Source organism: Poecilia reticulata, chromosome 13 (genome assembly GCF_904066995.2).
Source record: "Poecilia reticulata chromosome 13, P_reticulata-male-v2, whole genome shotgun sequence".
Classification (NCBI taxonomy): Eukaryota; Metazoa; Chordata; class Actinopteri; order Cyprinodontiformes; family Poeciliidae; genus Poecilia; species Poecilia reticulata.
Window position 1 is genome coordinate 3,059,842 of NC_088842.1, and position 26,084 is coordinate 3,085,925.

A 26,084-nucleotide genomic window follows, 5' to 3' on the forward strand; every position below is an offset into this window, starting at 1 on the left:
CTTTCACACAAATACAAACATTGTAACATAAATGTTTGGATCACATGAACAGAATCAATGCTGTGCTCATCATTGTGATGCGAAGAGTGGCAGGTTTGTGGATTTGAGATATGGAGCAATTCTTCTAAAAACAGAACAAAAGTGAGAAAAATCAGAAAGAAACAGAGACTCCTCTGAGAGTGTAAATTAATAACATTATTTATTATGGTGCAGCAGACCTGCTGTCCTTAACCTTAAGTAAGGCTTAATTTGTATTAATGTTTGAATATTAATGTTTATTAAATATCCCCTTTAAACTATTGAGCAGGGGTGAATCCAGGAAGTTTTGAAAGAGGGCTAAAAGGGACCGGTGATGCCAGTTTAGCAGACGGAATTCAAAAGTTTTCTCTATGTCTGTGAATTAATTTTTACTACAGCGGGCAGATAACCCGCTGTGGCGACCCCTGAAATAATCCATGCTTCTATTTTACATATAGTAAAGGTAAAGGTAGTTTTATTTATATAGCACATTTTCAGTAACAAGGGCGTTCAAATTGCAGTACATACCATGGCCACTAGATGCCGCTGTGTTGTGAAGAGAATGTGGCAAACGAGTCACTAGGTGGAGCTACTCTCACTACTCTTGAGGTTATATATAGTTTGAGTTATTCGAAAACATTCTCGGAAACAGCTCAGTTATTGTGCACACCGAGAAAAAACGCTGTTTTGTCCCAATGAGAATCAGAAATAACTTTTTGGGTCCAGTGAGGCAAAACTAAAGTCTGTGTCTATTACTTCGTTCCTGTTTACAGACGTTGATCAACTGACCTGTAGAGTGAGATCATGTGACATAGCATAGAGGCGTCGCTGAAAACATTCACCCGTTCACCACATAGACACACCGCGGGGGACCCGTTTCACAATAAACAGAAAAGGCAACAGTTACTGTCTGAGCCGCTCTGGTTGTAAACGCTGCTTTCCTCAGATCGCAATGAAACGAGGGGAGCATGGGGGCTAAAGAGTCGAGGATAGGATTCCTGTCGTATGACGAGGCTGTCAAGAGAGGTAAGCCGAAAAGGCAGGACCCAATTCCATCTTAGCTAAGCTAGCTTAGCTGCCTGCGCTCAGGCTAACAGCTTTAATAGAGAGACACCAGCCCACCCGGTAAAATTAATCGCTTTAAAATGACTGCTTAAATGTACTGTGTTGAAGTTGGACAGAGGTGAATTCACCTCTTTTATTTCAACTGCTTGGATATGGTCTGTAATTCGGCTGGGATCAATTATATATATCTTATTAGATGTTTGCCATATGATGTGTTTATCAGTAGCTATTGCTGTGTTTTCCGCAGTATTCTGCCCACGAAATGCTGTACGTTATGCTACAGTTGAAAGGGTTTAAAACAGACCGCTTACGAATAAATTTCTTTTAAATTATATTTGCTAGACCTTTCTTCATCCTGAATAGATGTTTTGTTGTTTCCGATATTCCAGTGGGGCTGCGGGTGTCTTTTGCAGCGTGTGTGTTTACATATAAACAAGGTCAAGTTAAATTGGTTGGTTGTCGGACAGTGTTTGGCGTGGCGTTGTTTCCATTATAAGAAAAGCCTCGTTTGTACAGTTGGAGCTGGACTAAGGAAGAGGGCTGGGTTGACAGCCAGTTTGAGCTTCAATAGAGGGACGTAGCTCTGAAGGAATAGGGTTGGTTCACTTAACTTCACCGCTTGATCTAATAGTCTCTGCAGGGGAACGTTAACCTCTCTACTATCGCTAGCCTGTATGTTTAATGTGAAAGCAGTTAGCTGACATGCAGCTACGTTGCAAGAGTGGGGGACACGTTCAGACTGTTTCGGCCTCTATGTATCATTTGAAGCTGACTATGGACACATGTGCTAGCTGTGTTAGATTTTATTCAGTTTGGGGTTGGGGTATGTAGGCGTATTAAGCAAGCAAATGTCACACTTAAATATTTCTTGTAAAAAACTGATATAAAAACACTGGAAGTCCATCAGACTTGCTAAATATGTTGTTTGCTAGATTGAATGCATGGCACCTGAAAGGTTATTTTTCTAAATATTCCATTTAGGCATTCTGCAGCAGGGCACACATTGAAATTACAATGCACATTGGGCTCTATATTGGGTATTTGAAATATATATTTCCATATTTAATTAGTTATTTTTTGGTGGCACTAGTTGCATACAGGTGGACAGAGAAGGGAGAGGGAGAGACATATTACAGAGGTTCTAAAGATGGGGATTGAACCTCAGACGGTTGCAGTGAGGACTATTATCCTCAATATATGGGGGGCCCACTCTTCCTCTGAACCACATTTGTTTTTCAGCTTAACTTGGACAATACTGTATGACTAATTAGAGAACTTCTTGCGGCAGTTTTTTGTGCTGGATTTTGTTTAAGGAATCATATTAAAATACAATTATTTTACCTTTACATCACACTTTTCAGGTTTTTATTTGTAAACAGTTTTGGAAACCATAGATCACTTTTTGTTCTTAAATATTATGCAATTTCTCTTGGTCTACGATATAAAACATGCCAAAATGTCTCATTTAATGTTAGAACCCTGCTACAGTATGAAGTCCATGCCGAAGTAGCATTGCTGCACATATTTGTTCAGAACTGTGTCCTATATTTGAGTTTCTACCTTGTAGACCCTGAGAGAAAGTATGGGGGAGCTCTGGGATTGATTTTATAGTTTACACCTTTTGTGAGCTGAATTGAGCTGAATTTACCTCCATCTTTTCAATATCCTTGTGTTCTTGTTTAGGGATGCCTTCATCTCAAAGTCATTCCTGCTCTGCATATCACCTACAACTACACACAGGAAGACTCATGTTGTTCATCAAACACTCACAGGCTGTGGTAGTGTCCAGCCACCCAGCCCAGCCTTATCTGACCAGTCACATGGCAGCATTCCTAATTCCCACAGCAGGCGTGGCTGCAGCAATGGCTGGTTCAGTTATCTCAAAGGTGCACTCTGTAGGCATAGCAGTGGTTGGTTATCAAGAATCCTTTTGAAAATGTTGACTTTCCAAGATTATCTAGACCTAATTGATTCAAGTTGGTTACTGCAGAGCCGATTGCTCACTTTTTGATGGGTTTTCCTGACAGACCCTTAGGGAAAAAGGTTTTCAGATGACCTATCTTTCTTTGAGTGTTGCGCTCTCTTCTTTGTCCATGTAACAGCTAATTCTAAGTATAAATTAGTTTTAAATTGCCGAACAGAGTACAGCATTAAATGCTCCCTACTGTAGTGACAGTGTAATTTGTCACTACAGTAGTTGAGCACAATGCGTGCGCAATGTTAGCGGTGAAAGTCCACTTCCTTTTCCCAGAGTATTGGGTAACAGGGTGATAAAACATTCACTCAGAAAGGGAAGAAACTTTTCTATTTGATTAGTAATACACTAGTCTAACATACGTGACAAAGATCATTTGGAAAAGAAGTTTAAAGGTCAAGGCTGCACATGTAACTTAGAGAGTACTCAAAGTTCACTGATCTGAGTTGATCACAATGACGGATCTATTGGAATAAGATAGATGGATTTGTCTGTTGTTAGGGGCAAAGTTGATCCTGCTATTGGCAGAAGCTACTGGCTCCAGATTTACTCATAAATACTTAGACACATTATTTATCACTATTTTAGATTTGCATTGGTCACGGTGGCAACATTTTAAAGCAGCTCTGTTACATTAGTTCTCATTTGTTCTTTTTCTATACTTTGGTCACAATTTCTTTGTTCCAATCGTTGCATGTTTGAAAATTTTTTCCTTTGATGTTTCCATCACTGTCACTGTTACCTGACCAAGCAAATATCACATAACCAATCTCACCCCTCCAAGGGTTTCCCACAGTGTACTATAAGTCTGGCGGGCCATCAGACTTAACCCTACCAAGCTAATCATTGTTTATGCTTCCAACTGTTAAATTATGAACAATGGCAACATAATATAGTCAGTATGTAAACACATAGGGAGACTAAGGTCAGGTTTCTTTTTTTTTATTCACCAGAATGCCATAACCACTGTCTGCCTTTACCAGGCTACGATCAACTTCAGCGAATAAAGTCACAAGTCAAAAAGTTTATATTTTTATTTTAATTATATTTTTCTTATGTTAACCATAAAGTCTTTTTTGAAGACTTTATGGTTGGTGTTTAGGTATTGTTAATAATATCTTACAATAACACATAATTACCTAGTTATATTTTCAAAATTTCTGTCAACTTTAAACTCAAAAAAACACACTGGATGGTTGAATTCAATTCAAATTCAAAAATGCTTTATTGATCCCGAAGGAAAATTAAATTTGCTAACATTAGAGTGAGTTCCCTAGTGCCTCTACAACCAGGCTTAACAAGTATTCTGGGGCAAACCCTGAACCCCTTTCAGTGTGTCAGCATGTGTTATACAGTGACATTTATGGTTGTGTTGGATAACAAATATGGCCACATTTAAAATAGCTCTTTAGAGAAAGAACTGTTTTCAGCAGAGCCAAAAAAACATGCAGAGCTTTGCTGAAATGTTTCTTGCAGATGTATTTAATGTAAAGAAAATGAGAGTTTAGTTTGTGGAACACCAAACTGACCATAACTTGTCCATATTCAGGCTGCAATCAAGGAAAGCAGCAGGGAGAAGAATGGTTTGAGGGCATATTGATCCATTAAGAGAAATGGATGGCTCAATGTTCTGATGGGCTATAGATAAATTCTGTTTAGAGCACCATCACATAATCAGCATACAGTAGACAGCGTATGCTGCCTGAACTGGAGCTATTTACTAGAGGTGTGCCGATCGATCGGCCACCGATCATAAATCGGCCGATTTCCGTGAAAAAGTGTATGATCGGTGATCGATCGCCGATCACGGCCTCTTGTTGCCGATCACACAAACCGATCATCTGCATCTCATTTCCCAGCCTGCCTGTGCAGCTGGTCTCCTCTTTCCTTCACTCTGCGCAAACGCGCAGCATCAAATCCTAAGCGATGTCGTGTGGAACTGTAAAGCACTGAGTGAATGGGAACGTTTGCGTGTTGCGGCGGAAAATTGAAGCACGTGGGGTGAAGCACGTCAAAATGCATCAACACGACGAATCTAATATGGGATAAAAACAGTGCCATACTTGACGGAGTTTGGCTAGATCGTGGCTCACTGCAGTAAGAAAGACATATGGAGGATCAGATAGCAGATAAAGCAGCGCACAGCTACAAACACTCACCCGGATTAGCATGACTGTAAGAAAACTAAACAAATAACCCGCAAAATTATTTAAGTCTTCGAGCTGCGATGTAAGACGCTGGTTCTACTCTCGCTGTTGAACCGCTGCTACGCGCTACAGGTAGTAATTTTTGACAGACGGGGCGCCGCTTCTGCTCCACCTGGTAGTGACTCTCACACCGAACCTCTGTTTAAAGCTGCAGCATCTAACTTAAAAAAATTAATTTTACATGCATATTAAAACTTTCGTTATCTTAACATGAGACGGATAATCTCTGAAAAAAATAATCGATCTCCTCCCAGTTCTGCATAATTACTCCTCTCAGTCAGAAACAGCCAATCAGAACTAGCAGTAATCAGCTAGCCGCCATGCTATCAGGAAGTTTTCATTCAGTAACTCAAAATTGTTTATTGTAATGGAACCTGTATTTGCCTTTGAATGTTACGTTTTATACTTGAATCTTTTGGCAATGTTGAGAGGTTTTATTTTGACTCTGCATTATTTAGCCTCTTCAGAGCCTTCATATGTTTTCAGTCTGTTAAAGATGGTATTATTGATCGCAGTACAATTTGCACAATGCCTGTTTTGTTTAGTTTTCTTCTTGGAAAAAGTTATTAAAAACAAGTTTTTGTCTAAATTAAGGTGAATTCATGGTTCCTTTTTCCACATAATGTAACCGGTAATTATTATGTGATCGGTATCGGTGATCGGAATCGGCAGGAAAAAACCTGATCGGCACATCTCTACTAGTTACTAATCTCATTAATAAGATACAAAGCATTGCATGAGTGTCACTGTTGTACTCCATGTACGTATCTGTCAAACTGTCGTCAGCCACATGCCCATCATAACATAATGATCACATGGCTAATTAGCATAGCATTAGGCATTGACTATTACTATTGAAGCTTATTTCTAAACAACTTTAGCTATGATGACATGCCGTTGTTATTTATGCACACTATTGCTTTTAACTAGCAATAATAAAGCGAGAACGACTCAGCAGTATGTGAATGTGAGTTAGACGGCTCCATCAAAGGAAACAGCAGGTCCATTCCAGCATTTTTCACAAATGTCAGTTCTACTAGTCAGCAATTTGTTGATTGTGTAATTATGATTTAAAATATTTGACTGAAACATTGTTTCTGCAGCTGGTAAAATAGTTTCTGGAAAACAATCATTGTTATAATTTAAAACTTTTTTGATGTCAAGTCTTCTAAGTAAGTCAGTCTGCTCTGTTTTCACTCTAGTTAATCAAAAAATGGTCATAATCTGATGTCGTTTAAGGTGTCATGAATAAAGAAACGAAAGAGTGAACAGGAGCTGACAGGAAGTTGACATTTACCTAACTTGCGGCAGTACCAGGAAGCTACATATTTCCATGTCAAGTAACAACCAGTTAATTTTAACTAGCTGCTCTGAAGTGCCTCATGGAGAAGAAAACCTTCCTGCTGCTGACTGTAAACATAACAGTTGATGATGTTGTTAAGAAGACAGAACTGTGTGTCACTGTTAGAGGTGTTGACTCATCTTGTTAGCTTATTGCTATGATCCTGTTTAGGTTATAGGGTTTTGATCTGTTGCAACATATAGAACATCCATCCATCCATTTTCTTTACACCCTTGTCCCTTAGTGGGGTTGGGAGGGTTGCTGGTGCCCATCTCCAGCTAATGTTCTGGGCGAGAGGCGGGGTCACCCTGGACAGGTCACCAGTCTGTCGCAGGGCAACACAGAGACACACAACCATGCACACACACATTCACACCTAGGGACAATTTAGACACACCAATTAACCTAACAGTCATATTTTTGGACTGTGGGAGGAAACCAGAGTACCCGGAGAAAACCCATGCATGCACAGGGAGAACATGCAAACTCCATGCAGAAAGACCGGGGTCGGGAATCGAACCCAGAACCTTCTTGCTGCAAGGCAACAGCTCTACCAACTGCGCCACTGTGCAGCCATATAGAACATACCCTTGTTGATTTTAATTCTACATGTCTTGGAGCATGTCTTTCAAGTATGCACATGTGAATCTCAGTCATTCTGGTTAAAAAAAAGTCCACTGGTCTGATCAAGGAGAATGGAACCAATGTGTGTTTCTAGATTGCAGTTTTTCCAGTAACACTTTGACGCAACATTCGATCCTTGGTGGTAGATCACCATACAGTGATGTATTCTTAACAGTAAGAATGTAGCCTTACACTTACATTCTGTGAGATGTCAGTGGGCTTTTAATAGCCCACTGACATTTTTACCCCGACCCAAGGTAAAAATGCTTTGCATTTTTACCTTGGGCCGGGGTTGTGGATTTGCCTACTGTAGGTAAAAAAACTCTACTTTTCAGTAGAGTTTTTGCCGGGGAACTTGGGCAGGCAGCTGCGTGGATTGTTTTGATTTGCAAGGCAAATTGTTATATCAGGTGGTATATTTTCAAACTGGCTGCTGGAGTCAGAATATTCCAGGTAATGTAAAACTGACGTGATTCTGATTGAATCACACGATTTTCACGGTATATTACTATCTAGGTGTTGGGGAGTTTTTATTATGCATAGCAATTTAACCCTTTTCCCTTTTTCTCCTTAGAGTTACACTGGGTAATGATCAAACAGATATTAGCTGGGTTTTATATACAGGGTTTCCCCCAGGAAACTTGCTAAGCCCGGTGGTCAGGGCGCCGAGGCGGTCCACCGTGTTGTTGTATTAAAAGATGTTAAGTAGACAGGAAAAGTAAATATATCACTGGGTAATTATAGGAAAACATCGCCAGTGAGCTGCTATATAAACCCACAACTAGTCTTAAAAACAAATAATCAAAAAAATACAATTAAAATAAATATTAATTATTTCCACTTTTCTTAAATCCAAATTAAGTCAGCAGCTCCATCAGGCCTCCCAGGGCTTCAGGGGCCTCATAAATGCTAATATTTTAACACAGACCACAGAATTTTTCTTGGAAAAAGTTATTAAAAGCAAGTTTTTGTCTAAATTAAGGTAAATTCATGGTTCCTTTTTCCACATAATGTAACCGGTAGTGCTTTTGACAAAAAAATAAATAATTATGTGATCGGTATCCGTGATCGGAATCGGCAGGAAAAAACCTGATCGGCACATCTCTAGATAAAAGCATGGATGAGTTTCTCTAGATCATGCTGAGACATAAGTCCTCTAATCCTGGAGATGTTCTTCAGGTGATAGAAGGCCGACTTTGTGACTGTCTTAATGTGGCTCTGAAGGTTCAGGTCAGAGTCCATCACTACTCCCAGGTTTTGAGCCTGATCGCTGGTTTTCAGTTGTAATAACTGAAACTGCGCATTGATTCTAGTTTGCTCCTCTTTAGGTCCAAAGATAATAACTTCAGTTTTGTTTCTGTTCAGCTGGAGAGTTTTATCACATCCACACATTGATCAGTTCTAAGCATCTATTCAGTGATTGGATGGGTTCAGAGTCACCTGGTGACATCGTGATGTAGAGCTGTGTATCATCTGATTGTTATGGTAGCTAATCTTATTTCCCATTATAACCTGAGCTAGTGGGAGCATATACATATTGAAAAGAAGGGGTCCTAGGATTGAACCTTGGGGTACCCCACATGTACCCCAAGGTATTCAACCTTTTGCAGTTTGGATCAAAGATGTCCTGTAAACCTGTAATCTACAGTGGCATCAGCTATTGCTGGCTTAATGTAACCTAAGCAGCCACACTTGAGTTATTTACTTGAGTTATTCAAATTCTACATGATATTATGTATGATTGAGGTTTGAGAGTATGGTAACATATTTGATTTAGTCAATGTAAACTTGTGCAGTTGGTATCTTGATTTGGTGTAATAGTAGAATAAGACCTGCAGTATCAGTAATATAACCTAAATAAGTAGAAGGAAATATTTATCCAAGAAATTGCAGTGACGAAGGTAGTCAAACATGAGTCAAGAACTAGGGTGTCCCTATAGACAAGTTGCTCAGTGACGTTATGCACACAAGATCCCGACCCCAGCTTCCTGATGGAGGGCAAAAAACTGCTGGTGATGATGACTACCATTAGATTTAGTTGTCAAGTTGTCAACATAATGCGCTAAATCTTACATGTATTTGTAACATAAAAGAAAAAGATGACAGAATGCTTTGCTGCTACCAATACAACAATTAAATAACAAGGTCAGGAAATGTTTTAATTAAGAAAAAACAGCTAGGAGAGGGAAGTAGGTCGGTTATGATAACTTGACTGGCAACATTAACATGTAGGTGTGATGTGGAATTGGATGGACTTTTGAGGCAGTTACAGAAAAGGGCAACCTACACAGCGTCGCTGACAGATTATCAGTAGAGCAGGTGTTTATATTAGCGAATCAACCAGTGATCACTTATTAATAATTGCATTAATAATTGTAGAATAAACATCAAACCTGAAAACATGATTCTGCAATGGACCGAATGTTTTGTTTTTTGTGTGCAAAATGTTTGCATGTTTTTTGATGTTGAATTCTGATACATTAGTGACGTTGTTGTCATTCAGTTGCTATGGCAACAAATCTGTGTAGCGTAGAGCCAGAAAAAGAAGGAATACCAGTGATTTTGAGTTTTTCTGCATTATAAAAAAATAATAATACGTACATCTTCAGGTTTCATTTGGTCAACAGAATTGTTCCACTATGGCAGCATAGCTAAGAATGACAAGTAAAAGAATAATCTTTTTGCCCTCCAGGTTTGTGTGTATGCGAAAAATTTCCACATGTAATCAATAACATGCAACATGTCTATACAAGTTTCTTCCAGGCAAAATTAAGTTTAGGCCGATATTGAGTACCAAGTTAACCAGTTGGCACTTATACTTCCTACAATAAAAATAAATGTATTTTATTTAGAACAGGATAGCTCTTCTTCTTTTTAAGCTTACAGACCATCTGACTGTTTTTTATTTATTTTTTTATTTTTATTTTTTATTTGGAAAGGCAAGTTACAATTACATTGTACATTTCAGCTTCCACTACAGCGGAAGTATGAGAAGGAATAACATAAGCCAATCCAGGGTTTTTGTGTAATAACAAAACATCCATAACAGAAGAGTGAGCGAAGGGTGGGGGGGTTCTGATCTGAACTTGCATATAAAAGGGGAAAAGCACATTCCAGAACATAGATTTACCATAAGCCCAAACCAGGGTACAATACACAGCACAACAATATTTGCATGTGATAGGCATATTTAGTCCAAATGGATTACTGATTTAACATAGTTCGTCCATTTAGACCAGATCTTGAAGAATGATTCCCTTCGACCTCGAACAGAAAAGGATAACCTCTCCAGAATGTAAATGTCTTGTACAATATTGAACCAGTCCTTTACTGTAGGTGCTTCAGGCTTTAACCATTTTCTAGTGATTGTCTTTTTACCTGCTGCCAGAAGCATTAACAGCAGTTTTTTTTATCTTCCAGAGTCCAGCTATCAATTGAGATGTTTCCTAAGTATAGGAATTCACATTTACATGGGATTCATTCAGAAAAGATGTTGTTTAGGTGGGAACACAGTTTGCTCCCAAAAAGCTTTAATCACCGGACAACCCCAGAAGATGTGATAAGGATTTGCCCTGTTTATTCCACAGAGTCTCCAACATGTGTCTCCGCTGTCCTGATGTATTTTCTAAACTGGAGTCATAAAATATCGAACAGTCTTTTTCCAGCAGAACTGTCTCCGTGTATTGGAGCTCGAGGTCATCCAGCGCAATCTGTTGATCTGTTCCAAGACTTCAGTTGAGATAGATACATTTCCTTCTTTTACCCACTTGTTTCTTATGTAGTTTCTGTCACCTTGTTTAGAGAATAAAATACCATTGTAAAGTATAGAAACAAGTTTCTTGCTTGAACCTGACTTCAACAAGGACAAAAACACATTAACAAGTCCTGGTTTAGCTGATTCCCAATTGTCAGGTATTTCAATTGAAATAGGACCTAACCTGTAAGTATCTGGAGAAGTCGTCCCTCCAACCCATTAGATCTCTGAAGTTGCCCCTTATGGGTAAATGTATAGTAGGAGGTTAATCCTTTTTGGATCCATCCTCTAAATCTCCCATCAATCTTGTTCGGTTTAAATGCAGAGTCAAAGGCACATCATCTGAGTATTTTTATCTGGTTCCCCAATCCACAAATTTCAACCACATTTCTCCAAGAATGTGGTTGAAACGAGTGTAACATTGACTCGTGGTATATTCAGCCTTTCTTGTAAATCCTTGTCCATTAATACTGATATTAAAGGTATTTCTTCCACTGTTGAGCCTTCTATATCTTTCCACTTTGCATCGTAAGATGGAGAGCATAGACTGCACTGGTCTTAACTGAGCTGCAATAAACCCGTAGATTGGGAAGACCCAGTCTGCCTTTCTCTTTCTTTAACTGCATACCTCACCCTTAGTTTTTTCCCCTGCCAAATATGCTGAGATATTAATCTTTCTCACTCTATGAAACATCTTTCTAATATCTGGATAGGTAAACATAGAAATAAATATAGGAAACGTGGGAGAATGTTCATTCTGACCGACTCCACTCTGGAGTATAAATTTGAGAAAGGGATCAAGTTCCATCTCTGTATGTCTGATTTCAGGTTTGAATTTAGGGGCCCATAGTTGACATCAAAAATCCTGGAGAAACCCTTTTTTTCAATGTGACCCCTAAGTATTTAATGGATTCTGCTTCCTAGCTCCAATTGTACAGGTTCTTAATATTGTTCTGTGGGTTTTAGTTTATCGACCTGAGTCTTGGTAATGTTTATCTTGTAGCCCGAGAGTGAACCATATTCCTTGATCGCCTCCATAAGTACAGGTAGAGTTTGGGCTGGGTTTGTTATGGTTAGCAACAAATCATCCGCAAACAATGACAACTTTTGTTCCCCGGATGCCATGTGAACTCCAGCTATGTCCATCCTCTGTCTTATCCACTGACTTAACGGCTCTATGAAGAGGGCGAAGAGGAGTGGCGAAACGCAGCATCCGTGCCTTGTTCCCCTTTCCAAAGTAAAGGGATCAGATAGGTCACTGTTAATTTTTATCCTAGCCGATGGTTCATCGTATAAAGCTGCATTTACATCTATTATCATTACATCTAAAATCGCAACCCCTCTTCATTTCCCAGAGCCATGGGAAGAAAAATAGACAGACTTAAACCCCATCTTGTTTAGTTTGGCATGTTCAGAGTCATCTAGATGGGATTCCTGTAGCATCGCTATTTGAACTTTAGCTTTCCTGAGTTTAGATAAAACTTGCCCTATGTCTACGGAATATTGTGTCAGTCAAAATATTGATTTATCCATGCATTGTAATTAATTTTTCCAATTCAATATCAATTTGGAAAAGTTTGTTAATCAGTTAGATCACCTGTCCTGCCATGGTGAGTAACACTGTTGGCACTGTCACTATAAGAACTCGGTGTCTAATACAAGACAGCTGGATATGAATTCTTCTTTGTTTTGAGCTTATTTGTGGTTGGCAAGCGACTATTGTTGTAGCTGTGCCAGGATACCTGAGCTCTATTCAAAAGACTGTGATGATAACCGCAGGAACTGAGTGTGTTTTGCATCTGACTGTAAACAGAAGAGAATGATACCCATTAACCTCAACATCACAGATGGACCTGAGCACAGAGTATGTATTAGTGAAGGTTAGCAACAAGGGGTCAGGTCAGAGGTCAGGTAGGTAGTGGTAGACTTGGATTATGAATACTTTCCAGATGTACTGTAAACTAACCATTAAACAAACCATTGTGATTATCTAACCTTGTGAAAACTGTTGTTGATATTTGAGACTGCTGGATTTAATCCATAAAACTGCACATTTTCACAGCTGCTCTGATCACTTTGGCATATGCGTCCACAGATTGATGAAAATTAGCTAATCTTAGCACCACATTGCCTTGCTTCCTGGTGTGGTCTATGGTTTTTAGTACAAGTAAGTTTGGTTGAGTTCTGATCTTTCACCTTCTGTTAATATAAGCCAAAAGAACAACTTCTATTTTATCTGCATTAAGCTTGAGGAAATTCTGGCCCTTCAGCTTACTGATATTGTGGACATACTTCCTCAGTGACTGCAGATAACTATGGTTATTTGGTGACAGAAATATAAACTTCTGTGTCATCAACATAGATATCATGGGAGACGTAGTGACTCTTCCAACCAGTTGTTACATGCAGTAATAGATATAAAATTTTAACAAATGGCCCAAGGATGAAACCTTGAGAAACCCCACATCAGATTTTTATTGCTCAGAATTATTGTTGGTGAAAGGAAATATTGACCATAATTCAAATCAGTGCACATTAGTACACAATAAAGAGACATGTTTTATTTAGACAACCATCACTATCAGTATACTTCAAATTATAATGACTATGAAAGGTCACAGAACAAGCCCAGATTATCATCCCTCTTCCACCATATTTGATGGTCAATAGCAGTTTGTTCTGAAATGCTGCGTAGGTTTAACTACTTTGGTTAAACATCCAGAAAACATTGTTGCAGAAGTGTTGTGTCTCATTTGAATGCAGCTGTACTTCGGTTGTCACAACACTAAAATTTCAAACTCGTTACTGTTAAATAATTAATAGCTTTACAAGATTATTAAATATTATGTTGAAAATTGTGCTGCACATCCAGTCTGTCAATGTGCTGCTGATTGAAATCACATTTACATGGCTTGAGTTAGTATAGTATAGCTATTATTCAGCATAAATTGGTGATTATTCATGCTCAAAAAAAAATTTGTTGTAAAAAAAATCTAGAAGTATTTCTAATAAATTATTCTAATTGCTTTAAAGTATCCACCAAACATCAAATACTGAAGTACCATACATATGAAGTTATTTTAAGGTAAATCTGTTTGTAATTGTAATAAAAGCACTAGCAAGTCTGTTTCAGGATACTCTGGAATACTTTGAGTTGCTGGCTTACATAAGACACAAAGGTGTTTTCCTTTTCTGTTGTGCTGAGTGCAGATTTGGTTTGATTATGAGGTGCCTGCTGTGTTACCAAAGCCTGTTATTCAGCACTTTGTTCCTAATCAGTTCTACCCTGAAGCTGAGTGGCTTCTGCTGCCCACTCAGGGCTAATGGAGGACCAGGAGCAGCTCAGCAGCATCCTGCACCAAGAACAGCTGCTTATTGGGTCACTTTTGCGTGTGGATGGATGGGGTGTGGGGGAATGTCTGCTGTTTGGGGGCAGTTCAGTTCAGCTTTGAGGGTTTTGGAGCTCAGCAGCTTTGGGATTTGTTTGCTACACTAAATGTCACACTTAGGTTTGCTGCATATTTTTTAAACATCATAGACTGAATATTACAAAGAGGTTAAACTGAAACCTCAAGGAAGTCCACAGTGATATTTGTTTTAAAGCTTATTTGCATTAAATAACTTTGTATCTTTATGTATTTTGCCTTCTCATTTTTTCATATACATTCATAATATACTACACTGAATATTAGTTTTTTTCACCAACTGGTTCCAGAGGAACTGAAGGAATACACCAATAATATTTCTCATCTACAGTTAGAATCTACTATCTAAAGCACGTTAGATATCATTAAGAGCTGGTTATTGTCTGTGCAGTTCCTTTAATGACACCTGATTCTTTAGAGGATGATTTAATGAAGCACTTTGGGCCAATCAGAAAGCAAAGCTGTTTGAGGTGTTAAAACCTGTCTGAATGTAAGATTGAGCTGAATGCAGTTGATGCATTTAAATAAAAATGATTTTTATTAATGAAAATTTGACCATTACTGGTGCTTTTTGTGCAGTTTGATTTTGTTTTAGGAAATTGCTAGTCTTCTCTATTCATTACAGCAGTAAGGCTTTAGGACAGGCATGTCCAAAGTCCGGCCCGGGGGCCAAATGCGGCCCGTGGTCAAATTTCATCCGGCCCGCAGCCTCTGTCATCAAATCAATAATGTCTGACCTGCACGTAGAATTAATATATTGGGCAGCAGTACTGTTACCTGCATATGGCGTAGCTTACACACTAAATACTGATCCTCATTTACCCACTAGAGGGCAGCAGCCGAGTTCGCAGCGGTTCGCAGCCGAGTGTGAAGCGGCCGGGATGAGGCTCAGTGCCTCCAAATCCGAGGCCATGGTCTTGAGCTGGAAAAGGGTAGAGTGCCTTCTCCGGGTCAGGGGGGTCGTCCTGCCTCAAGTGGAGGAGTTTAAGTATCTGGGGATCTTGTTCACGAATTAGGGAAGAAGGGAGCGGGAGATCGACAGGCGGATTGGGGCAGTGTCTACTGTGAAGCGGGCGCTGTACCGGTCCGTTGTGGTGAAGAGAGAGCTGAGCCAAAAAGCGAAGCTCTCAATTTACCGGTCAATCTACGTTCCCACCCTCATCTATGGTCATGAGCTTTGGGTCATGACCGAAAGAACGAGATCACGGGTACAAGCGGCCGAAATGGGTTTCCTCCGCAGGGTGGCTGGGCTCTCCCTTAGAGATAGGGTGAGAAGCTCTGTCATCCGGGAGGGACTCGGAGTAGAGCCGCTGCTCCTCCACGTCGAGAGGAGCCAGTTGAGGTGGCTCGGGCATCTGGTAAGGATGCCTCCTGGATGCCTCCCTGGTGAGGTGTTCCGGGCACGTCCCACCGGGAGGAGGCCTCGGGGAAGACCCAGGACACGCTGGAGGGACTATGTCTCTCGGGCTGGCGTGGGAACACCTTGGGATTTCCCCGGAGGAGCTGGAAGAAGTGGCTGGGGAGAGGGAAGTCTGGGCCTCCCTTCTGAAGCTGCCCCCGTGACCCAACCCCGGATAAGCGGAAGAAAATGGATGGATGGATGGAAGGGCAGCAGCCCTTGTGACTCTTTCCCCTCAATTTTCTAAAATGGCGACTATCAAAAAAAAGGAACGTTGACTGCTAGGGCCGACGGTTCAAGGATGGGTGGAAATTAGATTATTTCTTCACTGACATACGCAACAACTGTGTCTGCTTCATTTGTAAAGAGACTGTGGCTGTTTTTAAAGAGTTCAATGTGAAGCGACATTACCAAACGAGACATGCTGACATACGACAAGATCACAGGGAAGGAACGCAGCGAGAAACTGAAGCAACTTGAAGCTAGTTTAATCTCACAGCAGCGACATTTTGCAAGAGCCCGAGAGTCAAATGAGAAGCTATAAAGGCTAGTTACGAGGTAGCCGCGCTGATCGCAAAGCATTGCAAATCTTTCAACGAGGGTGAATTTATCAATGACTGAGTGATGACTATGGTGAAGAAAATCTGTCCTGAGAAGCAGCAAGAGTTTGCCAATGTCTGCCTGCAGCGTAACACTGTGGCACGCAGGGTTGAAGAAGTGTCATCAGAGATCTAAAGATAATTGGGAGCCAGAGGAAAGGAGTTTGACTTTTTATATGCTTGCTTGTGAGGAAGACGCCTCTGACACTGCTCAGTTACTTATTTTTTTGAGAGGAGTGGACAACGAAATGAACGTTACTGAAGAGCTACTTGATCTCAAGAGCCTGAAAAACCAAACGAGAGGAACAGATTTATTCTCTTCTGTTTGCGCTGCTGTGGATGACATGAAACTCCAGTGGAATAAAATTTCTGGGATGATTACAGACGGCGCACCATCCATGACTGGCGAACGAAGTGGATTAGCGACACTAATAAGTAACAAAGTAAGTGAAGAAGGGGGTAAAGCTGTAAAACTCCATTGTATCATTCATCAGCTAGTTCTGTGTGCTAAACATCTCCAATACGAAGATGTTATGGAACCGGTGAGAAAGGCAATTAACTATATCCGCTCCAGAGCGCTATGCCACTTTCAGTTCCAACAGTTTCTAAGCGAGATTCATGTGGAATATGGAGATGTTGTCTATAACACTGACGTGAGATGGTTCAGTCCGGGTTCTGCATTGTCACGCTTCTACTCTCTTAGGCAAGAAATCGCTTGAGTTTTTGGCTGAAAAAGGACAACCTATGCAAGAACTAAGTGACCCTATGTGACTGGCTGATTTGGGTTTTCTAGTTGATATTACAAAGCACATTAATGTCTTGAACACCAGTCTCCAGGGACCAGACGCAGTCATAAGCCAACTATATTCGCACATCAAAGCCTTTGGAACCAACCTGCAACTGTTTGAAAGACACCTGTCGCCGACCCAACCCAATACTGCACACTTTTCAGCGCTGCAAGAAATCATGACCAGATTCCCACAGAGCAATGTCAGTGCGCAAACGAGGCGGTACGCATCAAATATTTCATCTCCGGCTGAAGAGTTTAAACAACGCTTTCGGGATTTTGCAGCTATCGAGAAGGAGATTGCTCTTTTTTCATCACCTTTCTCCGTGGACACAGATGATGTTCCAGACCATTTGCAGCTCATTGACCTGCAGTGTGACGCAGAGAGCCGCGATCAGCACCAGCAGCTTTCTCTCGCCAACTTTTACCGACAGCTGGATAAGGACAGGTTTCGAGAGATTCGAGCATTTGGTAAGAAAATGTTAAGCCTCTTTGGGTCGAAGTATTTGTGTGAGAAGACATTCTTGGTTATGAACTTAAATAAGAGCCGTGTGAGGACACGGCTAACGGACTCTCACTTACGAGACATCTTGCTCATCAATACCACTGCCTTTGCGCCAGACCTGGCCTATGTGTTGCAGTCCAGATCTCAGTATCACCCGTCACATTAATGTAGACAAGTCATTTGTCATTTACAATAAGCCTCTGAATAATTTTTGTTATTTAAGATCAAAATCAGTCATAAATTCAGACAAGGTTTCAGTTTTCACTCCAGAATAATAAACTTTTAAAAATGTAATCAACATTTATAGTTACTAATGTCAAATGAGCCCTGCACTTGTTGATATGTCTACTTGCTCATTTCTGTTATTTTACTTAAAGATTCTGTAAATATTGAACTGCCATGGTGAGATATTTTTTTATGTTTCAAATGTAATTTGCACTCAAGAGTACAATTACTTCTGTTTAACTGTTAGAAAAAAGTTAGTGTTAAAAAAACACAGAATGGCTTGCTGAAATTTGTTTAAATATATTGCTGTTCTATGTAAAGAACGTCCGCCAAGGTCGGCCCCCCTACATTTTTAACACACCAAATCTGGCCCGCTTTGCAAAAAGTTTGGACACCCCTGCTTTGGGAGAACCCATCTGTTAGTTCTGCATACAAATAAGCATACATACAGGCAATTAAGCATAAATGAAGGCATTATGGGATGTTTAGTTCCAACTGGGTGTTGCTAAACTGGGACAACCTACCCGAGTATTGTTGTGTAATGTCTTCATTACTTTAGTACTACATCATATTCAAATGTAGATGGAAAATTCCTGCAGGACAATGCATCATGTCATAAAGCTCAAATAACCCTAAGTTGCTTTGTTTTACATATCAGAGTCCACTGTACTGCAACGGCTTCCACCAGATCCCAGTCCTATACAACCCCGCTGGGATGTTGGAATGTGAGACTTTAACTGTGGATGTGCAGCCGACTAATAAACAGTGACTGCATGATTCTGTCATATTGGTGTGGATCGAACTCTGAGGAGTCTTCCTAACATCTTGTTGAATTTGTGGATTTGTATGAATGTAGTGTCTGTTCATACACTGTCATCGGTGGCCATGCTAACTGGCCTTAGCATAGCCACCGCTACAGCTGGTTGTTGTGAACCAGCTGTAGCGGAGCAGAGAGCAAGAGGAAAGTGTGAGCAGCGAATACACGAGATGATTGACAGCAACAAGACCCTGGCTTTGATTGTTTCTGACCAAATGGTGTATTTCACATGACAGCAGGATCCCAGGGAGAAGGCAGAGGAGCTTGATATTTTTTTCACAGTTTGTCATATTAAACTGTCAAAACATGGTAACAGTTTCAGCAAATATGTAAAAACACGTTTTTTGCAAAAGTTACATAGTCTCCTTCACAGATGATGAACATATTTAGTAGTTCCAATTGGTGTGTGTGTCTGTCTATGTAGTTGATAAAATGCATTCTTGTCACTTTCTGGGGAGTCAGGAATTAAAACCAGACTAGTTTTTATGGTGGGTAACATTAATTGGCTCACTGTGCTGCAGTTGCTAAATAGCATCTAACCCAGGGCTCTGCAGCTGTTCCAACCAAAGAGCTGTTTTTACCAGCAATCCAGCTAAATAAACCCCATTTAGAGCTGCAAAGGCAACGTGACACTTTTTTCAAAAATATAAATATATACTCTAATACAAAGAAAAAAAAAGTAATTTCTAAATAGGCAACTTTTTGTTTTTTAAAGGATGGACTCATGTTCTTCTGAGAGAGAGACAGATCTTGATCACTTTAGCTGATGAAATATCTCCCTATAGCATACTAAATCAAGGCGACATTATGACAAAGATCAAAGTCATTATTATGATACATTGCTTGGCTAAACAAGACTGCAACGCCACAAAGAGTTGGATCCCCCTAAGTCTAATTGTGTCTTTCCCTTTGTGACTGCAGTTACTGATGTGGAACTGAAGCGGCTGAAGGATGCCTTCAAGAGAACCAGTGGCCTGTCGTGTTACATGACCCAGCAGTGCTTCTACAGAGAAGTGCTAGGAGATGGAGTTCCCCCGAAAGTTGCAGAGGTAAGCTACAGTAATGTCACAATTTATGTTATGTAGCTGAAATGAAGAGTTAGTAGAAGTGAGGAGAAAGGCCCAAATAAATTATGCTTTTTTTGGAGTGGTGAACACAAACTCTTTCAGGGTTTCCCCCAGAAAACTTTCTAAGAGGGTAGAGACAGTTATCCAGCTGTGTTTTTGTTTTAAAATATGTTAAAGGTTGACTGGAAATTTAAAATATGACTAGGTAAAATTATGTTATTGAAAGATATTGTTGACAATACTTGAACACACAAATATATAAAGGCTTACAAAAAGGAAATGTGCAGGGGTGCAGGCTGAGTGATTTGTCCAGCTCTGTGCCCAGTTCAACGCATCAACTATAAACCTGCCTTTGCTGTTGCTAGTGTATAAAATACCCTGTCTAAAATAAACAAGTGACATATAGCCTGGTAGGGGGGAAACTCTGTCTATTTAGAAGTTCATAGTAATTTCCCCATCTGTGCTTACTTATTCAAATCTGATGATATTTTTTATCTTTGGGGTAGCTGAAAAAATTTAACTCCAGAAACATTTTCTGGCTGCTTCGAACCATTGATTGCAACACACTGAACCATGTTGCACTCATATTCACCCAGTAATATGCTGAATATTGTTAATCCCTGGCAGCACAATGTTTGTCACAGATTGAGGGGGAGTGTCATGGAAAATGCCAAAAACAGCTCAGTGTTTTTTTTTGTTTTTTTCCTTCAATTTTCTAAGTTAAAATTTTTTTACATTTTATTTAACAAGCATATTTAATGATTTTCTTTCACTTTTTGTTAGCTTAAAAACACTGTTCAGTTCTCCTTTAAGGTTCTACATGAAGGTTCTTGAAGTGGTCTAAGTCAGAGTCCTGACTTAAATCTGACTGAGACTCTGTAGAGAACCCTTAGGGTGATGGCATGAAGGCCTTTCAACCCAAAGGCTTGGAGCTCATAGCAAAAGTTAGTTGAAGTGGTCTACGGCAGTGGTCCCCAACCCCCGGGCTGCGAACCGGTACCGGTCCGTGGACCAATTTGTACCGGGCCGCGCAAGAAATAATTAAATATTTCCGTTTTATGTATTATTTGAGTCTGGAGGATCTATTATTTTAAAAATCCTTTAATCGGATTCTCTCGGTTACTTGCGCACCAACACTGAGCCCACAAGCAGCAAAATGAGTAAGAAACAGATTAGATGTCTTTGGAAAGTTTCTTTGCAAAGGGGAAAAGGCCCAGAGAAGAGACAGGAGAATGGATTTATCCCGGACCGGTAGGTGAGTCCCACATTACAAGCCTGTGTAACATGCGGCGACCGGCTCGTTAATGAGGCAATAAAGCCTTCCAACTGCTTCGCCACGTAGAGACCAAGCACGCTGTGGATATAAACTTATATATAAAAGGGGTTATTGTCTCCCATTACTCCCAGATGGGACCGTCTCGTTGCAGAGAAACAAGCTCAGGGCTCCTGTTAGTGATTATCGTGAGTTAAAATTTTCACAAAAGCATAATGTTAGTTTTTGTGGCGCATCTGTATCTTATTTTGAAGGGATATGTAAACGTTACCATAGCAACCAGAGTCGGAGAGCGTTGGGGCAGTGGTCGAGAGGAGATGAGAAGAGCTTGTGAGTCTTAAGTCTGGTTTAGATGGCAATATTTGAGAATTGTTGGCCAATTCTCCAAGCTTCTGTGACCACAGAGCTGATAAAAGTACAACAGGTTCGATTGGTTCGTGTTCAGCCACATAGCAGGAGCAACACGAACCGATTCCACTCACGAACATCCCGATTCCAAAGGATAATCCAGTAAAACCCCCAACATAGCATATGGGAATTTAGAATAACCAAACACGGATGACGATGTAGAAACAATAATGATAGTTGGTGTCATTATTTACCGAATGACACTTCATGATAACAGTCATAAACATTCATAAAGACTCCTTCATGTTCATGACAGGTGTTATGTCATGTTTATGTCAGTGTCATGTCAGTCTTATGCACACCCCTTCAAATAAAGTGTCACCGTCTTGAATCATTTGAAGATTTATCCAGAGTTCTTTTTTGAAGTGTGTGAATTATCATCAGATTCACAGACTTAACCCCTTTTACACAATTGAAAAAAAGCCTTTTGCATAATTGTCTTCTTCATGCAGTGGGGGGCACTGACATTTATTCCCCTTTGATTCAATGGTAGCTGCAGGTGTTTATCTGCTATCTGCTAATATGCAGTGATGAGAAGACGATACATATGTAAGCATCATCTGTAGAACTTGTTCTTAACGCTGCAATCTGTGATATCTTGGGCTGTTGTAAATGATTATTTTAGTAATCGAGTAATTCAATCAGAAATTGCCCTTCTCTCTATCAGTTACTTTAGCTAGTAAAATCAATCAATTAATTAAATTTTATTTGTATAGCACATTTCAGCAGCAAGGCATTTCAAAGCTTATTGGCCACCTGTCTTTTAAAGAAAAATAAAAGAGAAAATGTTATGAAGTATGAAATAGTTATTTTATAAAATATAAAAAAAATAAAATCTTATTAGACAGTGACATAATTTATGATGTTGCCATTAAAAGAAACTGCTGATGATTGATGCTTGTGAAGGTGATCTACCTAAAGTAGCGGGCAAAGGTACAAACCTGGAGCCATGTGTTATTAGCTGTGTGCCAAGGGGTTTCCATAGATACTGTGGGGATTCTGTGGTGAGTTACAAAAAAGAAAATATTTTTACATATAGTCATCTCTGACATAACAAGGACATATCAGACTTTAGACTTTACCTGCAGTCAAGATCAACACTTAAACTTTGTTTTCTATTGATCTGTTCAATTTACACCATAAACCTAAACATCCTTGAATATTACATGTAATAAACTCCTGTTTGACTCTGCATGTTATAATGTAGCATAAGACACAGAATGCCTTATTCTGTGTCATTCAGTGTTTGAATGCACACTGTCATAGCTGTGAAGTCTGCTTGTTGAGTATGAACAGTTAGCATCAGTGATGTGTCATCCTGCTACATTGATGTATAAAAATGAGCTTGTCTGTTGTCACTGCTGGTATTTTGGACTTAAACTTGCTCCAGCCTGTACTTTCCATGACGAACAGACGGTTTGTAGGGTTGGTGGGATTCCCCTGTAATCTCATTTTACTCTGTGTTACAAACTTGAACAAGGTTGTTTCGTCACAGGAGACACAGACTGGTTTCAGTTGTTTCACTGTGACCTCAGCAGGTTGCTGTGAATTCATGTCAGTGTACATTATATGTACTCAGAATGATTCATTACCTCTACTGCAATTATTCATCTTCAGGGTTCAGAGGGAAAATGTCAGGTAAATCCCTCCTTGCTGGTTGTGACATAACATGAGTCATCACTACACGTGTTTACCATGTAGTCTGCCTGTTTAGTATATTTATATTCAGTAGAACCATCAGAAGGCAGCAGTGGGGAAAAAGTGATGGTGGATTTAAAAGTTAGCAAAGTGTGACACACTGACTTCCTTTTTTTCAAACCATAAGTTAGATCCTACAGTGTGTGACCTACTGACAAGGACATTCTTCATTAGCACACTGACTGCACAGTCACCTCCTCCAAGTCAGTTAGCATGCTTTGCAAACGCTGCACCGTTTGGGATCACTGTGAGAAAACAGTATTCTGTATCTTTATGTCCTGTTGTAATAAATAGTTGAAATCTCAACTTTTATGTAAACTTTTTTTAAGCTGGTGACTGGTAGTATTTCTTCTCCCTGCTTTCATCTTTAAAACCTGATTTTGTTTTATGGTTTTTGTAATGTAAAGCAATTAGTTCCTACAGTTTTAACAGATGAATGAATGCATTCCAAAAGCAGAAAGTGGACCATAGAGCAAAACAAACGCATGGGTGGAGAAATGGCCCAGCCGCTAAAATCTGACGCCACTCAATGTTTGTTTACATTTCATAAAGAGTGAAGTTGTGCTCAATGTCAGTGTTTTATGTTTTTTCCTTCAGTGGTTCTTGGTGCAACGCCACCACAGGCGAGGAGGGGTAACAAGTTTTTCAAAGAGATTGCTTGATTTGTGAAAGAGAACTGCAGTGGCTGAAATTGTAGCAAATGTTGCCATTTTGGTTCCCAATCAAACCAAATCTACTGAACTATCAGCTGTGAAAACATCCTTGGTATAATGGTCCAGATGCTGATTGTTGCTTTTTTTTTTTTATTTTTTTTTTTACATATCTGTATCTGGAAGAGGCTGCACAGTGGCACAGTTGGTAGAGCTGTTGCCTTGCAGCAAGAAGGTTCTGGGTTCGATTCCTGGCCCCGGTCTTTCTGCATGGAGTTTGCATGTTCTCCCTGTGCATGCGTGGGTTTTCTCCGGGTACTCCGGTTTCCTCCCACAGTCCAAAAACATGACTGTCAGGTTAATTGGTCTGTCTAAATTGCCCCTAGGTGTGAGTGTGTGTGCGCATGGTTGTGTGTCCTGTGTGTCTCTGTGTTGCCCTGCGACAGACTGGCGACCTGCCCAGGGTGACCCCGCCTCTCCCCCGGAACGTTAGCTGGAGATGGGCACCAGCAACCCTCCCGACCCCACTGAGGGACAAGGGTGAAAGAAAATGGATGGATGGATGGATGGATGTATCTGGAAGAAATCCATAGGAAAAAGACGAGGCCAAACCCCACAACTGGAAAAAGGGGAATACTTAAACTGTTAAACTTGCAAATTTTTAATAAAGTTTGTCAGACCTTCATCACGCTCATCAGGTTTTGTGCTCATCAGTGTGAGGGACTTTCTCCATTGTTTCCTATCTTTGTCCAAATATAAACTACATGTAGTTTCTAAGGACAAGCTACTCATTATTACAATGACAAATAATCAGTTTCAGATCTAGAATTTTGCCATGCATGGTGGCGGCATTTTGGAGCTTCTGCTATGTTGGAGCTGATTTGCCCATTTTATTTAGACTTGCTCATAATGTGTCTGTTTGAGGCGTTGCATGTTTGGAGAGTTATTTATGTGGTGTTGGAGGGTGTTCAACTGGAATGAGTTTTGCTCTGTTTTACTTTCAGTTAAAATGTGTAACCGTGGCAACATTGTTTTGTTTTTACAATTAGGAGCACCTGTTTATCATCTCAAAATCTCAGATAAATCTTGAATTTTGACTCCAAATTCCAGAGGAGATGAAAAGGCTTTCTGGATGCAGAGCAGAACCTGAGAACAGAGAGAGAAGGAAGTTTACATATTTGAACATAGTTCTTCCTTTTTAGTTTTGTGACTAAAACATTTTTGTGTTGTCAACAGCAGTTTTCTGTTCATCAGTTCTCCTTGCATCATTTTCTGAATATCTTCAGCCTTTGTGTTCCTGTTTGTTTCAGGTAATCTACAGCTCGTTTGGAGGCTCCTCTAAAGGACTTCACTTTAACAACCTGATAGTGGGGCTTGTGCTGCTGACCAGAGGCCGCGATGAGGAGAAGGCTAAATGTAAGTACTTTTAGTTGAGCTAAGTGGAAGTTACACTTAACATGTCCCATGTTGTTATTGTCAGAAATGTCACAAAAGTCTGAGACATCATGGGAAATGGTCAAGAAAATTCATTTCGTATCCAACACTTCTGCTGTCCCACCTCTGAAGGTTGCATTCTCCAAAATGCTTTATTATGAAACCCCAGGCTACAGTTAGTCTTCATTTATGTTGAATATAGAACCAACATCAAAACACATAATACTCAAAACATTCAGGCATTTTGCTTTAGCTGGAAGTGCATGTTTCATGAAAAGTTTGCAGATAGTGGAGCTACACTGTGTGCACAATTATTAGGCAAGTTTTAGTTTTGACCATATAATCATAATTTTTATGCAGGACAATGCTCCATCGAGCATCACAGTACTCCACTATGTGGCTAGCCAGTAAAGGCCTTAAAGATGAAAGGATAATGAAGTGGCCCCTTTCTTCACCACTATAACTCGCGTAATGATTGTTCACACAGTGTATCTTTGTATAATCAGTTTTCTGCTCATCAGTTCTGCAAATTCTACTCTTGTGGGTCTGTCCACTGTTGCTCAAATAGTTAGCCATATAAAGTTGCATTGAGAGCTTCAGTAGTATATAGAACTGGATGAAAACCTGGCCTTCACTGTCCACTTTTAAAGTTCGTCTTAAAACCCATCTATTTTACTTGGCTTTCAACTCCAGCGGGATCTAGTTTTAAATTGTATGTTTTTGTTTTTAAACTGTAAGAGTTTTTTTTTTATTATTATGTTGTGTTTTAATGTACAGCACTTTGTATCAGCTGTGGTTGTTTTAAAGTGCTT

General features: G+C 39.9%; 1 protein-coding gene across 3 annotated transcripts in view; it reads left to right on the forward strand.

The window, feature by feature from the left end:
* The first annotated feature begins 693 nt into the window (after window positions 1-693).
* The window catches only part of usp32 (ubiquitin specific peptidase 32), a 69,590-nt gene continuing 44,199 nt past the window's right edge, over window positions 694-26,084 (forward strand). Inside the window, exons 1-3 of one of the 3 annotated variants that reach the window (XM_081614384.1) lie at window positions 694-1,044; window positions 19,664-19,791; window positions 25,149-25,254. In XM_081614384.1, the coding sequence (XP_081470510.1) occupies window positions 987-1,044; window positions 19,664-19,791; window positions 25,149-25,254 (292 nt within the window). In that variant the 5' untranslated portion in view covers window positions 694-986. The remainder of the gene's footprint in view (window positions 1,045-19,663; window positions 19,792-25,148; window positions 25,255-26,084) is intronic. The other 2 variants (XM_081614385.1, XM_008425205.2) reach the window with 2 other exon arrangements.